The sequence below is a fragment of the Stigmatopora nigra genome, chromosome 1, assembly GCF_051989575.1.
Source record: "Stigmatopora nigra isolate UIUO_SnigA chromosome 1, RoL_Snig_1.1, whole genome shotgun sequence".
NCBI lineage: Eukaryota > Metazoa > Chordata > Actinopteri > Syngnathiformes > Syngnathidae > Stigmatopora > Stigmatopora nigra.
The window spans coordinates 22,817,177-22,835,370 of NC_135508.1; the positions used below are offsets into that span (position 1 = coordinate 22,817,177).

At 40.2% G+C, this 18,194-nt stretch overlaps 1 protein-coding gene across 1 annotated transcript in view; it reads right to left on the reverse strand.

The window, feature by feature from the left end:
* Positions 1-2,965: 2,965 nt before the first annotated feature.
* atp2b3b (ATPase plasma membrane Ca2+ transporting 3b) overlaps positions 2,966-18,194 on the reverse strand; it is a 55,165-nt gene continuing 39,936 nt past the window's right edge. The window contains exon 27 of the mRNA XM_077721340.1: positions 2,966-7,631. Coding sequence (XP_077577466.1) covers positions 7,119-7,631 — 513 coding nt within the window. The 3' untranslated portion in view covers positions 2,966-7,118. The remainder of the gene's footprint in view (positions 7,632-18,194) is intronic.

Here is an 18,194-nt window from a genome sequence, read left to right on the forward strand (position 1 = left end):
TCTTTATGCTGCAAAATTTGTTTCACTACGTATCATATATGTAATATATATTAGTGTGCAATGTTTTTGTAATTCTTAAAGTTATATCTTGTAGCCCGTAACTTATTGACTGCCACTGATTGGGATAAATTTCCCATCCAATTTGACAAAAGGATTGCCAACAAGCGATCGATGGCTGCACAGCAGCATTTGATTTTTCTGAAGGCCGCTTTCAGTGGAAAAAGTTTGGACAAGTCTGAATTAAACCCTTAAATTTCGAGGGAATTGTGATCACTCCAGAAATTCCTCTACACAAAATGTCTTAAAATATTTTTACATTCTAGTCATTTGCAACAATTTCTGTTCACTGATGACGGGGTGAGGAGGAGAGTATTTGGAAAAGTTGTGATTTACAGAGTGGAATAATTGATACACCGGACTGCCCAGTGGCGCGAGTGGTTAACGCTTCAACCTCACAGTGGAAGACCTGGGTTCAAATCCAGGTCAGTTCACCTGTGTGGAGTTTGCATGTTCTCCCCGCCTGCGTGGGTTTTCTCCCACAATCCATAGACATGTATGCGAGTGGTTGGCTCGTAGGCTTCAGGACCACCTCTGACCTTTATAGGGTAAAATGATGCAGAGAATGGATCTCATCTCATTTTCTGAACTGCTTTATCGCCACTAGGGTTGCGGTGGGCGCTGTGGCCTATCCCAGCTGACTTCGGGCCAGAGGCAGGGGACATCCTGAATGAGTGGCCAGACAATCGCACGGCACAAGGAGACAACCATTTACTCTCACAATCATATCAGGCAATTAAGGATGTCCAATCAGCCTACCATGCATGTCTTTGGAATGTGGGAGGATATCGGAGTACCCAGAGAATAAAACATGCAGGGGAGATCATGCGAATACAGGTGGACCGACCTGGATTTGAACCCAGGACTCTCACTGTGAGGCTGACGCGCTAACCGCTCAGGTGCTGGGCCAGCCAGAAAATGAATGAATGTGTTAATTTCATATAGCACATAAACTTGTGTTTAGAAGGCAAGGTTATGAAAATAAAGATGCAGATGAAAATTTTTGCACGTTATATTGTTTCAGTACATTTCAAAAGGTGTGAGCAGTGACTTTTACGGCCGAACAATTAACAAGGTCTTTTGTAAAATCATTTTACATTCTTCATTGAGTTCTAAAAGCATGCTTTGGATGGGTTTTTTTGTGTGCTCAAGGCACCCTTATGATTTAATTTTCATATTGGGTCTAGAAAGTAAAGTTCTTTTGAATTCATAATTCCAAGTTTTGTGTTTGAGTATACAGTTTGCTTCTGTCAAACATTTGCCTCCTCAAGCCTGCACCCTTCAACACGAATAGAAATAGTTTTTGCATGTGGTTCCATTTAATGGCTTAAAAATATGTTTTCTTTTGCACATAGAATTAGTTTACTTTCGTCATTTTAAAGGGTTTAGTATTTGGTATTGTAATACTACTACTACTACTAATAATAATAATCAGACATAGGCTTTGTCATCGTCATTGACTTGACAAAAGCCTAATTGTCCTCATACCCAGAAACTGCGTATGACAAAATTGGTAGTGCTTCTCCACAAGGTGCGCTTTCCCGGCAAAAGGCCCAAATAAGTGAAAATAATTTCAGACTCGTAATTTGGCAATCTGCCGTGTTGGATACATCACATCACCATATAAAGATGCAGATCCTTTGCCGTCTCCGACGTACTCAGAGTGGGCTGACTATCCACGGAGATCCCGGGAGGGCACGAGATGTACTCGGGGATATCGTAGGTCCGTTGTTAGTCTGTTGTGACAGATAAACAGTGTTCCCTCGCTTATCGCGGTTAATGGGGACCGGGACCCCCCCCCCCCCCCGCAATAGCTGCATTTCCGCCAAGTAGGCGTGCCCCTTCAAAAATGCTTAAAGAAACGTATAACACGTGCACAAAAGCACCACCTAGCAAAAACATCATGGTAGTCCGGATGGAGGATCTTCTGCAGTTTTTTTGCACGTAAGAAACATCGTTATTGGGAGTTGTGAACATTGTTTTTTTTTTTGGGCGGTGAAGATGCGCCTAGAACAGCCATGACGGCATCAATGCGATTCCTGAACTCTCACCATGTTATTGACCATTTCTTTGGTCTTTTTTTGATGCAATTTCTAATTCTTATTGAATATTTTGTTTCCACCTCTTGTAAAATGATGTAATTTATAATTCTAACTTAATATCTTTACATTTTTTATTTTTTTTTCCCTGAAAAAAATCAGCGAAGCTCTGAGTCCGCGATAGCTGAAGCGCGAAGTAGCGAGGTAACACTGTATATCGCATATCCTTTCAAGAGTAATTAAATCCTGGCGACTGTAGAATAAAGAACGACACAAAACTGGAGGATAGAGCCGCTGCACCTGTGCGCGCCGCCGTTATGGATTAGGACTATTGGAATGGATTAAGGCTTTTACAAGTAAAATTTGTCTCAACTAATGAAAGACTCAAATTTGGGAGCCAACTAATTTTGTATGAGGAGATACCACTATACTTCTGTAACTGAACCTGCACTTGATAGGGCAAGGTGATGTCAGATACTGTAATTCATCTTTTTTCTCAATATCTTTGGAAACTAATTTAGTATTCAGAAAAAAAGTTGCAGCCTGTGTGTGAGCTATTCTTTATTTCATGATCTACTTCCTATCATGGTTTCTATTAAGCAAGCTAAGGTTAATTTTAAGATATGAATAATTAGTTTTTCCAAGGACAACATTTGGGGTCCTTATGAACCCAATTTCCAACACTCCAACTTCAAATGATGGTCTATTATGAGGATAAAAAGTGATGTTTTGTGTGTAGCAATCCACGCTCAATCAGTGAACATTTTTTTTTTAGTGTATAATATTTCGACCTTGCCAGTCTTGGAATGTTATTTTTAGCCAGTATGAACCCAAACCACATTGAATCAGCATGAACAAACAACACAGGATCACGCAGACTTGTCAAAGTTATTATTGTAGAATACTTTGATGTATTTTTTTTCTTTCATACAGACAAAAAGGTGTTGGACTTAATTCTCGATAAATTATCTTAGATTTCCATACAGTTTGTCTACAGTATACAGGTGTGTTCTTCCTCATATATATATATAGATATTTATTCGCTTAAATAACAGGCAGATAACTCTTTAATATATTCAATAGTCTTTGTTGTTGGTGTTTTTTTTTTTGGTCTTTTTTTAAAATCTTTTTTATCCTAGCACAGTTCAGGCTGCATTTTCTGTCTGCAGAACAGCTCTGTTGCGCAAGACGGGGTGAGGGGGGGCATTCCACAGACAGAATTAGCACTACAGTATGTATATTGAATTATGTAAAAGCCTACATTTCTTCCAGGGCTGTAAATACTTGGGTCAGATCTAAAAGAGCAGCCTCAACAATGCATAGGATGGATGCATTGCACTTCTGCAGTCTCTAGTTCTGTGCCACCTTCCAGTTGTCCAGCTTCATTTTCTCTAGTGCTTTCCAAAAGAAGAATAATAAGGTACATTTGGTCTCTGGCTTAATTACAGTGTCAAGAGACCCGAAAGCATCTGCACACTTCAGGGGCCGTTTGCCAGACAGAAAACGCAGCCCTCAGAATATGCTCAGGAGAATGTGCAATGTATGTTTTCCATCAGTGGGACTACTGGTAGAGACAAATCAGGAATCAGTCATGTGCAAGTGCTTTTGTTGAGCTTCTCTCCTTACAAAAAGCAAAGAAGAAAAAGAGAGAAAGAAAGTAGCATAAAATAGAATAATCAGAATGTCTTATACCTCTGTAAATTAAAGTTGCGCGTGGGCACATTTAGGGGGAGCTGTACAGTTTTGATGCTGTTGGACAATTTCTAAATTTGGAGTAAATGTTTTTTTTTTTTTCTTCACATTCTGCGTGGCCTTTTGTTTATCTATCCCACAACATCGGCATGTAACATGGCTGGACAGATGGACAGAAATGGCGGGAACGGGTCCGTCTAAATTTACAACACTGTCGATTTGCTGGGTATTTTCAGTGTGCGTGTCTTTTTCATTTTGTTTACTGGAACAAGCACTGACAGGCGCTGAAATAGACAAGGTTAGACTTGAACAGGTGTGTGTTTGTGTGTGTGTCTGTGCGTGCGCACGCCTGTGCATTAAAGAGAGCAAATGTGGAGAGTTCATAGCACACGGTCGTGACAGTAGTCTAAATGGTTTACCTACACATAAAGAGTGACATTAATGATACCAAAATGCATGCTTCAAAACAGACAGAGTAACACAACGCTACCGCCCAAGTGTGAGCGGAGGCCATGATGAGGAGGAGCATTCAAGAAGACAAAGAGTTCTGTACAGTTACCGATTTTACCGGATAGCCTCTCACTCACGCCCATCCTGAAACAGAACGCTTCCTTTGCCCTGTTTTTTTTCTTTTCTTCTTCTTTTTATAGCATGTTCGTATCCCTGTTACGCCAAAGTTTGAATCTGGGTTCCGCGTGATGACACGTCAGTCAGTTGCATATTAGCCGCCCTTTGGCCTTTTTCAGGTGGTGGGTCCGGTCACAAGGTCAACGAGGGAAAATTGCGGGGAGAGGCGGGAGGACGAGATCGGAGGGTGGGTGGCCGAGCGGCCCATTTGCATTGCGCTCCGCTCCGAGGCAACGCCAGGTCACCGGCATCATGGGTACTGGAGGAATGTGCTTAATATTTCCCGGTGGATGAATGTTGCGGAGGATGGGAGATGTCGCCGGTTCGTGTGGTCTCACCATCATGTCATTTGGCCAACATTTGTAAAAAGTCAAATAAAAAAATGACTCTTGAATTCCTTGTGTCACAACTGTGCCCATATACTAAATATGGGGAGAGTGGGGTTGGTTGTCACATTTTCTATAACTCCACCAGATCGGTGTTGTTGCACAGTATCAGGGTTGAAATGATAATTGTGCCTAGAAAGAAAGTACATTGTTTTAAGTAGTCACATTTATTCAAAGTAGTAGTAGTTGAAGGTTTTTTGTTTTGCTCTTTGGTTGTTATTAATAAACGTCTAGACTTTTAGTGACAAACTAACTATTTTAATAAGGATTAAAAGAGTGTTATGATTGGACGTCTATCATCGTGAAAAGAGTTAGATGAATGATTTTTTTTGGTTTTATTATGCTGAAGCAACATTATAAACCTATTCTAATAAAACCCATTAGTTAACAGTGATAGATAGACAAGTCAGCTGTGGTTTTAACTTTGACCACACAACAAATTGTTGCTTACAACACTAAAACTAGTGGAAAAACACCAACAACGTTCCTAATGTTCAATTGAACTTTTTTTTCCCAATTTGTATTTGACATCTATCTCTTCCAATTGCAGTGAATGAGTTGATAATAACATTATAATAGATTGTTCTTAAGGGTCCTCGTTTTTTTAAGATATTTCATTAATAACAACATTAAATTATATTCAAAATTCAGATTCAGTGACAACCATCCCCAAAATGAATGAGTTTCATTCACAATGTGTCAGTCTGGCTTTGATTGATAACAAATCAATATGAGAAAAAATGTGACTAATTATGATAAACTTTGATTTTAAGATTTGGATTAAATGGGGAAAAAATGTGACACCCAACCCCACGTTCATTTTCTCACATGAATCATGCTTCGGAAAAACAAAGCGTTACTATCTGTCTGTACAAGATAGCTTGTACGGATTCATTCACTTTGCTTTACCTGGTATTGATCCACATTTGAAAAATAACAAGCTTAATACTGATCACATACGTCTCACCATGAGGAAGTAAAAAAAAGCATGTTTTCCCTCAGACAGTTTTGAACTATTGTCTTAAATAAGTATTGTAACAAGTTCAATTGGTTGAAATAACAAGAGTAAAGATGCAGTGGATTTGCTTATGTGTGGGGGCAATTGTAACTGCAAATGTATCCACAAATATGTGAATATGGATCTACATGATAAAATTGACTTTATGTGATGCATCCGTAACAAGGAATATTGACCAATGTGAGTCCATATATTCAATAATGCATGATGGCGTTGACCTAATGACGAAGGGAGAAGCAGGTTTGAGGTGAGTGTCAGTCTTAAAGGGCCGGAGTCCGCGCATTGTGACCTGATGCCATTTAAAGGGATAAATAATGCTTCACAAGCATTCCAAAAAGAAAAGCGAGCAAAAGCAAAGCTGAGGGAAAAGAGCGGGATGGGAATAGAAAGAAAATGAAAGCGTCTTAAATAGGATACAGTATCAAGACATTGACATTGAGCCATACGTCAGCTCATCGTATGCATTGGGGCCTTTGTACTGTAGTACGTATAGATGTGTACTTTCTACACAAGACAACAACATCATGTAGATTTGGGGCAGCATTCAAGGATTGGCGACGGATGACAAGTTCTGCGTTGTCTCTTCCCAATTGTTAATAAAAAATAATATCATATATACATATGTACTGTATATATATTTATATAACTCCTTTTAATATTAGGCTTAAATGAAGGGTATATGTTTGAAATGGATTCTTCTTTGTGTTTTCAGAAGAGACAAGAGGACGTATGGGTTTTGAAAGGGATGGGTCCAATGAAAAATATCGTCATGCTGCCAAGACAACGAGAAGAATTAAAGCCACGTGGGAAAGAATGAGCACCATTATGTTGAAAAAAAATGAATGCATCAAGACGGGTGAGGAAGTTAAAGCTTCAACAATTATTTTACAAGCAAAACTTTCAATGCCAAACCAGATAATTGTTGCTATGTGCTGACTGAGGTGTCATGGCAGGCGAGTAGGCGGGGTCACGGCAACCACACTTACTCAACATCGGAGGAAATGAAGGGTTCGGGTCCCTCTTGCCAACATGAGCAAGGCCGGGTAGCGAATGAGGGGGTGGGAGAGGGAGGGGGGGTGTCGTTTGAGGAGGGGTTCAAAGGGGGCTTGATTGTGTCAATGTTCACATGGAGTTGGCAGCCATTGTCCTTCCCCTCCTGTGTCACGAGAGAGACTGCATGGAAATGTCATGTGTGCTTCCTCAAAGATCCCCCCCCCTCCCTCCACTGAATTATTATTATTTTTTTTTAGAACCTCCCCACCCTAGGACTCTTTTTTCCCCTCTCCCCGCCCCACTCAGTTATAAGGTGGTCTCAACACAATAGAGGTGGGCAAGGTGAGGGGTCGGGTCTTTCCCCAGCTGGTCCCTGCTGTGATGGTTGTTGTAGTGTTGATGATAGTGATGAGCTTGCGTTTGGTCGCTAGGGGTAACGGTGTTGATGTCGTGTTTGATGCCGATGGATGAAGCGCCGCCGCCCCCGCTGCTGCTGCTGCTGCTGCTATTGTTGTTATTTCGATTGCAATGGGTCACTGGGAGGCTATATTGGCGGTATGGGCGGGTGGGACGGGTGCGGGCCGTAGGCTGGGGCTGAGCGGGAGGGGGCGGTGGCTTGCGAAGGGCTGGGTGCACGTGTTGATATCTGCTGAGTTCTGATTCGTCGTCCACGTCGGTGTCATCGATCAGCGGGATGTTGTGGATAAGGTCGTTGATGAGGAACTCCGGGTGGGCCATGAAGTTGTGGATGGAGTTGCGGGATTCTGGTTTCTCCCGGCCCTCGTACAGCGAACTACGGAATGCTTTCACCACTCGCATCTGCCCAAAGAAAGGACGGTGTCGGAGGAACCACAAGAGAAAAAGAAGAAAACGTTATACACCCAAGTGAAAAGGCGTCTACGGAAAGCCGCAAAGGCCGCCTTGGTCTCCTTCAGAAGACAGACTGACGCACACAGAGAAATGGACAAGCACTCAGGGACAGGTGGTTTATAGTTCACTCATAATGACCATTTAAATATTTACTCATTTTGATTCATTGCTACTATTGAGCGCCCCAGTGGTACTAAAAGTATCTTATGTCCATAAACAAGTACTTTTCAGTTACTGTATTACTGACTTTAGAAAGAAGAATTGAACAACTTTTTCTCAATTTCCCCGAGTGTGGGATAAATAAACGTTAATCTAATCTAACGTTTTGTTTTTTCTTCATGCAAATTTGGATGCATACTGCCTCTCATTATCCAGAATAGAATTAATTTATAGATGTGGACTGAATGTCTTTGATATTGAGCATTTTTTTCTGTCTGGTAGAGATTCAACTGTATCTTACATAGGTTGCACAAAGAGAATTGGAATGACTAAACAACCATTCACATGGAAATGGGCACCTACAGACAATGTAGAGCTTTTTCAGTGAAAATAACCTGCATGTTTTGAGAATGTGGGAGGGACCTAAGAATTGATATCGTAACATTGGTAATGCAACGCTCCAATCTAATTGACGGAAGGACCCAAAAGTGATCAATTTTGTCATTATTTAGATTTGTTGATTTTGTTAAAAAATTAAAAATTACAAAATTAGCAACAAAATTCGCAAAATGATTAAAATAAGAATTGCCATTACTAAATTTCTCATCTCATTTTATGAACCGCTTTATCCTCATTAGGGCTGCGGGGGGTGCTGGGGCCGATCCCAGCTGACTCCGGGCCAGAGGCAGGGGACACCCTGAATTAATGGCCAGCCAATCGCAGGGCACAAGGAGATGGACAACCATACACACTCACGGCCATTACTAGGGGCAATTTACAGTGTCTAATCAGCCTACCATGCATGTTTTTGGAATGTGGGAGGAAATCAGAGTACCCGGAGGAAACCCACGCAGGCCTGGGGAGAACATGCAAACTCCACACAAGTGGACCTGAACTGGATTTGAACCCAGGGCCGCCCTTTAATAAATATTATAATGATAAGAATACATGAAATTGATAAACTAGAAAAATGTAAGATGAATGATTAAATAAATAAATAAATACAAACAACGATTGTTAATTAAAAAAGAATAGAAGTAAAAATCTAATTTATTGTTTACACTTGTGAAGAACAATGTCATGGCTCTCTTGAGTTTCCGGTTATTTCTACAACTCCAATTTTTCTCTCATAGAGTGATTGCAACAGATACTTTGTCACAAAAACATTCATGAAGTTTGGTTCTTTTATGACTTTATTATACATACAATAACACTAATTCTCAATTTTGGTGACTTAAAAAGTTGTGCCAGTGAAATGAGATTCATAGTATGGCCTCTTATGAGTGATTATGAGTGACTACAGCTGGACTACAGCTGCAGTTTCCAAGAGCAACAGTGCAAACAATTGTTTGTAAGTATAAAGTACATGGCACTGTCTTGTCACTGCCATGATCAGGAAGAAAACACAAGCTATCACCTGCTGCTGAGAGAAAATTGGTCGGGAGGGTGAAGATTCAACCGAGAATCACAAAAAAGGAGATCTACCAAGAATTAGAAGCTGCTGGAACACGGCTGTGTTTTGCTTCTGCAATTGACTGAGAGGCTGCCATGCAAGAAAGAAGCCCTTGCTCCAAAAGCGGCACCTCAAGGTTCGACTGAAGTTTGCTGCTGATCACATAGACAAAGATAAGACCTTCTCGAGGAAAGTTCTTTGATCTGACGAAACAAAAATCAAGCTGTTTGGCCACAATGCACAGCAATATGTTTGGAGGAGAAAAGTTGAAGCCTTTAACCCCAAGTACACCACGCCTACCATCAAGCACGGTGGTGGTAGTATTATGCTGTGGGGCTGCTTAGCTACCAACAGAGCTGGTGCTTTACAGATAGTAAATGGGATAATGAAGAAGGAGGATTACCTTCAAATTCTTCAAGATAACCTAAAATCATCTGCCCAAAAATTGGGTTTTGGGCGCTTTTGGGAGTTCCAACAGGACAATGACCCCAAACACACATCAAAAGTGGTAATGGAATGGCTATATCCGGATATAATTAAGGTTTTCGAATAGCCTTTCTAAAGTCCTAACTTAAACCCCATTGAGAACTTATGGACAGTGCTGAAAAAACAAGACCATGTCAGACAGCCACAAATTTAACTGAACTGCACCACTTCTGTCAAGAGGAGTGGTCAAAGATCCAATCAGAAGCTAGTCAGAAGCTTGTGGGTGGCTACCAAAAGCGCCCAATTGAAGTGAAAATGACCAAGGAACATGTTACCAAATATTAGCGCTGCTGCATGTATATTTTTGACCTAGCGGATTTGATCACTTTTTCTGTTAACCCATAATAAAGTCATAAAAGAACCAAACTTAATGATTTTTTTGTGTGACAAAGAAATATCTGTTGCAATCACTCTATCAGAGGAAAATCAGAGTTGTAGAAATAACTGGAAACTCAAGAGAGCCATGATATGATGTTCTTCAGAAGTGTATGTAAACTTTTGACCTCAACTGTATATATATATATTTATATATATACAGAAACAACCATAAATCAGTGTCCAGCCAATCGCAATGCAAAAGGAAAACCATTCAAGGTCATATTTATACCAAGGAGCAATTTAATGCGTTTAACTAGCCTACCTTGAATATTTTGGGGATGTGGGAGGAAACCAGAGTACCCAAAGAAAACCCATGCAAACCCGGGGAGAACACGCAAACTCTCTGCACGACCCTTTGAGGGTAAGCAGTTCAGAAAAGGAATGTATATGTATATATGCAGGAGAATGCACCCACTGTGGATTATATAAATGGTTTCTAAGAATTAACAATTACATTTAAGGGAACTTTTCCAGATACAAATAAAAAGTAATTTGTACAATAGCCCAGACAGACATCCTCAAAGACAAAGACACCCAGTTTGATTCAACCACTACGAATTATTATAGTGCGCAACTCTTAGGCAAAACCATGCATTTGCAGTGATTAGCTGAATAATAGCCTTTCCTGGGCTTAAAAACAAATTAATTTACATTTCAGTACAGAGGAAGTCCACCTGATCTTGTGTGCCGTCAAGAGATGTTAAAAGAAAAACGAGTTTTGAAATGAGTTTACTATTGACAAACACTTATGTCAGTTCCTACACACCAGACAGACTTTGCAGCATCCACAAAGACCACAGAAGCAGCAACATCTCACATAATACATACACACTTACTGAGTGTGTAGGCGTGTGTGTGTGTGTGTGTGTGTGTCTAAGTGGTAAAATACACTCTCACTCCAGCACACTGAATAACATTCAAGCAAACAGGTGAAGCTGAATGCCAGGCACAGATGGGAGAAAAATCAGTAATAGAGTTAGTCGAATGGAGAATCAGATATAAGAAGTCAGCAAATGAGCACGTTCACACGCAGGCATGCAGCAGCCGTTGCGACAGAATGGAGTCCCATTTTCTCATGTTGTTAGCTGGGGGATTTGGACATCTGCATGCCTTGCAAAGTTGTGCAGTGTGAGTTCTGAGTCAGTCTGTTAGCATCGCTATACACGCACGCGCACACAAACATTTGTTAATAATAAATCCTGCAGTCATGCAGCAGTTAGAAATGAATAGCGGGCAGACTGTAGTCAGAAAGATGCTGATGAGAAAGGTTGCTGCAGGACAAAAATCAAATCAAGAGTTCCAACAACACAAAAAGAAAAGAAAAGATAGCAAACATCAAAGCAGATTAGAAGAGCACGTGATTGGTTAGATTTGAGAAGAAAAAAAAAGGAGGCGACCGGTTCAAAGTGGGCAGTGTTACGCATCCAAAGGCAGCCAGGTCATGCTGAATCAGAACAATGTGACTCACACTCTCTCTGTCTTACAAACACACCAGAATGAGGTCCATGAGTGTACTGGGGGGATGCTTTATGCAGTGTATGGTGTAGGCGTGCATAACGGCATTCCGTTGCCATGGCGGTCGTTCCATGCACCCTTCCCTCAAGCCCGAACAGAGGAAAAAGAAAATGAGCTCAAAGAAAAGGAGCCCATTTTATGTGAAAATAGAAAACGGGCACGGGCAGATAGAGACTTACAAATAGACAGTTTGGCCAAAGGCTTTACATCAACTGCAGCGGCGACGATAATTTGGGGTGGGGGTGAACAATAGGGCTGACATTCTCATCTCATCTCATCTCATTTTTTGAACTGCTTTATCATCATTAGGGATGGCTAACCTTAATAGTTTAATAATCAATCCTTAATAGACCTAAGAAATGTTGCATTAAAGAAAAGGGCAGGAAATTGAAAAATGTCTTTTTTTTCATTTAATTTTCTCAACCGCTTTATCCTCACTAGTGTCGCGGAGGGTGCTGGAGCCTGTCCCAGATGACTTGGGGCCAGAGGCAGGAGACACCCTGAATTTGGGGCCAGCCAATCACAGGGCACGTGGAGACAAAAAACATTCAGTCATACCTAGGGACAATTTAGAGTGTCCAATCAGCCTACGATGCATGTCTTTGGAATGTGGGAGGGTCCCAGAGTACCTGGAGAAAACCTATGCAGGCCCGGGGAGAACATGCAAACTCCACAGAGGTAGACAGACCTGGATTTGAACCCAGGACCCCCACTGTGAGGCTGGCGTTAACCACACATCCGCCAGGCCGCCATTGAAGTAAATATAAAGCAAATATTGCTTATTTTTGTAATATAGACAGTAAAAATGTGATCTATACGTATTTGAACTTAGAATTAATTTAATGGCAAAAATAATTATTGATTAGTTGACGATGAAAATAATTGTGGCAGCCCTAGTGAACAGTCAAGTAGGTCAATGGGCGTCGATGCAACAATTGGCCAAACTCTGAGAAGTCTCTACACATGACTCTGGCATAGATGACAGACAGATTGACAGATAGACAGATAGACAGACAGACAGATAGACAGACATAGAGACAGACGGTCAAGCAGTAGGTTCAGTGCTTATCTGTTTTTCCAAAGAGCCTGTCAGACAGCAGAAAATCACTTCATGCAGACTGAGAAGGTTTCAGAATGTTACTTTCTCACTTTGTCGGCATTTTGTTTGTTTTCATTTTCTTTTCTTTTTTTTTCCTCGCAAGTAGAGTAAACTTTCGAGTATATGTCGCCCACAGAGTGACCAGAAAGACAGTGCTATATATTACTGCTTTCTTTCTCTCAGCTTCCCTCCCTCGCTTTCTTTATCCAGCCTTGCCGGCCCACTCAGCATAGCTTGATGGAAAAACGATGATGATTAAAAGTACAAGGATAGAGGCACTGTAAGGTTGAGGCAGCTGTGTGAAAAAAAACAAAAAACAAAACTAGAGCTAATGGGAAGAAAATGCAACATAAAAACAGAGAGAAGCTGTGAGGTCGATATCTGGTAAATAAAATAAATAAGTACTACTACTAAGTCATTTTATAGGCATGCCTTTCTCATTAGCAGCCCTCGCGCCAATCATTTTCTTTTTATCTCTCCTTGGAATATGAAAGAAGATTAGAAAGAATGAGGGAAAATGAGAAAGGACTGACAGATTACTTGAAATGCTCTCAACTTGCCATAAGATACTAAGTTGCTGTCAAATGAAAACAAACTGGATCCACAAGGATCACTCAAGTCCACCTATGGCAGTGGTTCTTAACCTTGCCGAACCACACAAGTTTCATATGCGCGTTCACAAAACCCTAATTTAGTGTAAAATAAAATGTTTTTTTTAAATTCAAGATGTATAAAACTTCCTCAGGCACTGATTGGCTAAGCAATATCATGTGATCATCTGCAGCCTGGGATGGTCAAGTGAGGTATGTTATCGTGAATAGACATGATGAGTCGACGTGTCTTGACCTCCACGGCAAAGACCCCTGAGACTGACTCCCCGAACCCCTAAGGTTCGATCGCACCCAGGTTAAGAACCACTGACCTATGGTGAAGCAAAGCATGAAACATACACACATCTTGTATCTAAAATTTCAAATATTAGGTGATATTACTTCTTCAAGAACACGATTGGAGGAAACAACACAAAAGTTAGCTAAAATTTCCTTTAGCTGACACGTGTTTGCTTCTTGAATGGAAACAACAATCACCAAGTTACTTAAAAAGGAAATAAAATTGAAAATTGATGTTTAATGTTTGGAAACAAATATGTGGGATTCTAACACATTTCGGTAAGCTCTATTCTTATGCTGTCATGGGAGCGCCATAGCGTTCAATTCTAAAACAGGAATGTGACGTATTGTTGTAACCAATGCATTTTTACCACAAAACGCAAAATACTAATTCACACTAATAAGATTATCACATAAATATAGTGTGATTGATCCAAATTCAGATTAGTTGGGTTTATTCTGTATTACTATTATACATATATTTGTAGTAATTCATTTCTTTGTTAAATCATTAAATCATTCTTTCTATTGTTCGGCTCGTGGTCAGAGACAGCCACCAAATGCCTTAAAGCTGTGCGCGAAATACTGTTTGGGAGGATACTTTGGAAGAGATCCTCCCTTAAGGTTCTTATCTGTGATCCAATCTATTCAATTAAATGTCAATAATTGAATAAGATGTCTGCCTGCAGTTATTGATAATTACAAAGAAGGGTAATTATTAATGAACCTATCAAGTAGTTCAATGGGCGTAATTTTTAAACACTTCACTAGCCAGTGTGGGCAAAAATACTAATACAAATACTGCAAAACATGTGTTTATGATCTGTTTTCTCCAAATTAGCAGAGGGCTACACTGCACTCGTACAACTCACTCTACCTCTTTTAAATGCCCTAATTTCTGGTAACCACATTGTTTGTGTGATTCAAAAAGCGTCTTGACAAAAGCTTTCAAAAGCATCCCTTCAAACTGCTTCTTTCAAATTTCCATGGTAACAACCATCAATGCTACCTCAAGCTACAATAATATGGGGGTTGTTCCAGAATTGGAGAACATTACACCTTAAAAATACAGTTTTTCCTGATTTTCAGCTAGACGTGAATCTATTAAAAATAGGTGGTCAACTATCAAAGACTTGATTAGCTTTGAGTGGGAGGTTATAATCATATTCGAAAGGGGTTCAAACCAAACTTAGATGACATGTTTATTAATAAGAATTACTTAAATATGGGGGTCATAAAGTCAAAGGTCACAGAGGTTCAAAAATGCCCTTGCCCGGACGTGACTTTTTAAAAATATTTATGTTTTTTAATTGGGAAACATGCACTTTTTGGAGTAGCATTGCTAATTTCGTTATATGCAGCTGTTGTGTAATGATAATAAAGGCTTTTGATTGATTGATTGATTGATTGATTTCGTTATAGCTTAGATTTGCAGGTAAGGATAGTGATGACATTTTGGAACACGAGGAAAAAGTTAGAATATTCTATCAATATGACAATGCTTTGAATTTGGTCGCTTTGGCAGAAGTTTGCTCTCCAAGGTGCCCCTCTTATCAATACATGATTTATTTGACAGTTACAAAATGCATATTTTAGTATCATGTGTTTTTTTTATATTTGAAAGATGGGATGTAATATCTCCCCAAAGCTGGAACAACTCAGGATTCTCCATTACTTTCCCACTTGTTACTAATTGCATTGTACACAAAACTCGCTGTCACCTCAACCAATCAATTCAGTTTCAGGTCAACTTCAAAGGTCACGTGGTGAACATGCAACACGTTTCATAAGATGTAGCAATTGCCATTTAAAGACAGACACTTTCTCTAAGAACAACAATCCCTCAGCTTGAGAGAGATTGACTGCTGCCAAGAAAGCGGCGTGTTTTAGCACAGAAGTGAGCCTCACTGTCTATATAGCCCTTCATCACTTGAGTTGATAGCACATGATGAAGAAGGAGGCAGCATGGAATGGTAGGAAGTAAAAGGGCATGAGGGAAGCAGCGAGGTTGGAAAGGAGAAGCAACTGAGAAGACCGATGATGAGACGGCACAAGCATGCGCACACACTAACACACAAGGTCACGTCAAAAGCACCGGCACGCGCACAGCCGCCCACACACACACACAGACACACACACACATACACACATACACACTCACAGAAGTGTCTTCCCACACAAATGCGAGAGATGACCAAGGCGGCTCTGCCTACAAGTGCACACAGCAACACACTGACATACGAACTGACATACAGAGAAATCAAGAGGAAACATGAGGTGGGTTGTGCTACCGTCCACTAATGATGGAACAATGACAAAAATGAACCAAATCAAAAGACGAGAAATGACAAAAGAAGGTGGAACAGGGAAATAAATGATGAGAAAATCTAAAGAAATCTTATCATTACGCTAGACAAGAGCCTGTATTTAGATCACAATCCAAATACGTCTACAAGATATGAACTACTTATAGACGAACAGAGTACATTTCATAAGCTTTGAGCAAACAGGAAACCTGCAATATCTAAAAAATAAAAAATTCAAATAAAAAATACAACATAGATAAAGTCAAGAGTCGCATTGGAGAAAGAGAGAATGTTAACAAACAAAAGGAGACAGGGAGAGAAACCACAACTTTTTTGAAGAGCTCAGGATGGAAGGCAAACATGAGATATTCAAGCTGCAAGTAGTGTTACACCAAATCAATCCACAACACGCTTAACAAAAGTGAGAGCATCAGAAGAGGGAGGGTTAAAAAGGCCAGCTTAACTTAGAATGGCAAGTTAGGCAATGGCAGTGTTTTTGAGGGCTTTTATACTCGAAGGTTTACATTGGATGACTCAATTTTGGACTGTGCTCCAATTTGACCATTCCAAGAATAGAATGACAATCTACTTTCTTCTAGTCCTTTACATTTAAAGCAGGATTCAGAGACCGTAACCTGGCTTGACCTTATTGACACACAGTAAAGAAGACATGGTGCAGTAGGAGTTGTCTTTTGCTCTGTGACATTTCATCCTTCCCACTTCCCAGAATCAATTTGATCACAGGTGTCAAACTCCAGGCCCTGGGGCCAGATTTGGTGAGCCATGTCATTTTGTGTGGGGCCGCAAAACAAAATACATCTAAAAAGTACAAAGTACGTCTAAAATAAACTATGGAATACATTTGGTTTTCAACGTTTTGTTTTAGCTAAATAAAATTAAAAAAAATAAATAAAAATAGGTGGAAAAATAAAATACAGAAGTGACAATTTTAAAAATAAGATGATATCTATTGTTTTTCTTTTTGATTTTTTAAATTAGTTTTTTTATATATATTTTTTACATATGTAAAAAAATCCTATATATTACAAATAAACAAAGAATTAAAATAAAAACAAAATTAAGAAAGTAAAATATTTATAGCTTTTATTTTTATTTATAATAAAATAACCAAATAACAATGAAAAAACAATATTCACAATTAAGAGGCTCAAAATGTGGATTCCACATCAAAATCACTGTCAGCTTTTTTAGATAATAGATTAATTGTCAATTAATTGATTAATCGCGGCAGCCCTAGTTAGTACACACAAAGGTACAATGTAGCCTCCCGCATCAAAGATTATTTTGACACCTCTGAACTATAGATATTATTCCTTTTGGGCTGAATATCTACCTCAGTGGTCCCCAAACTATTCCAGAAAGGGCTGCTGGAGGTGCAGGTTTTCCTTCCAACCTGTAAGAGGAAACCAGCAGTCTGGTATCCTAGAAGTGCAATCAGTAGATTACAGTCAGGTGCTTCTTTTTTGTAACAGAAACCTCATTGGTTAAACTGTTTGTGTTGCATCAGCTGCAACAAAAACCTGTATCCCCACAGTGGCCCTTGAGGACCAATTTGGAGACCTCTGATCTACCTCATTTCCCCCATTAGTACTTCAAACATGGGTTTTCCTCTGGTAAGGACTTTGACACAATGAGCAAAAAACTAATCAACCTCCTGCACCACATACAACACCAAACAATAAAACCCAACACACTCTGCACTGGGACCAGACCTGGATTTGGACCAGACCAGATCAGACCAGAATTGCACAGCTGGTCAGGACCGGGTGCTGTTTGAAAAGGAGAGTAAGAAAACAAAATAGAAAAGAGGATACGTTGTACACGCATGAGCAGCGGGCGAGCTGGAGGGATGTGGGGGGGAACAACCATAAAATACTGCAAATCCACGTGCCGTGCATATCGTGTATGTGCGTGTATATATGTGTGTATGTGTGTGTGAGACTGTGTGTGCATGCTTTTGGCAGACTCACTCCCTGGGGCCGGGCTGGTATTGGCTGTTGCGGTGGAGAGAGCTACGTGAGAGGGGGTAGATATAGTGTTTACGTCGTGGAGCTGACTGAGCACGGAGGAACGCCTTCTCACTGCTCCCTGAAACGAGCCACTTCGCTTGAATGTGCTCACTACCTCCATCTGCAGGACAGAGATAAAACAGTGGCACTCAGTGAGGGCAGAGGGGTAGTAGCAGGGGTGTAGGATCCTCTCGTC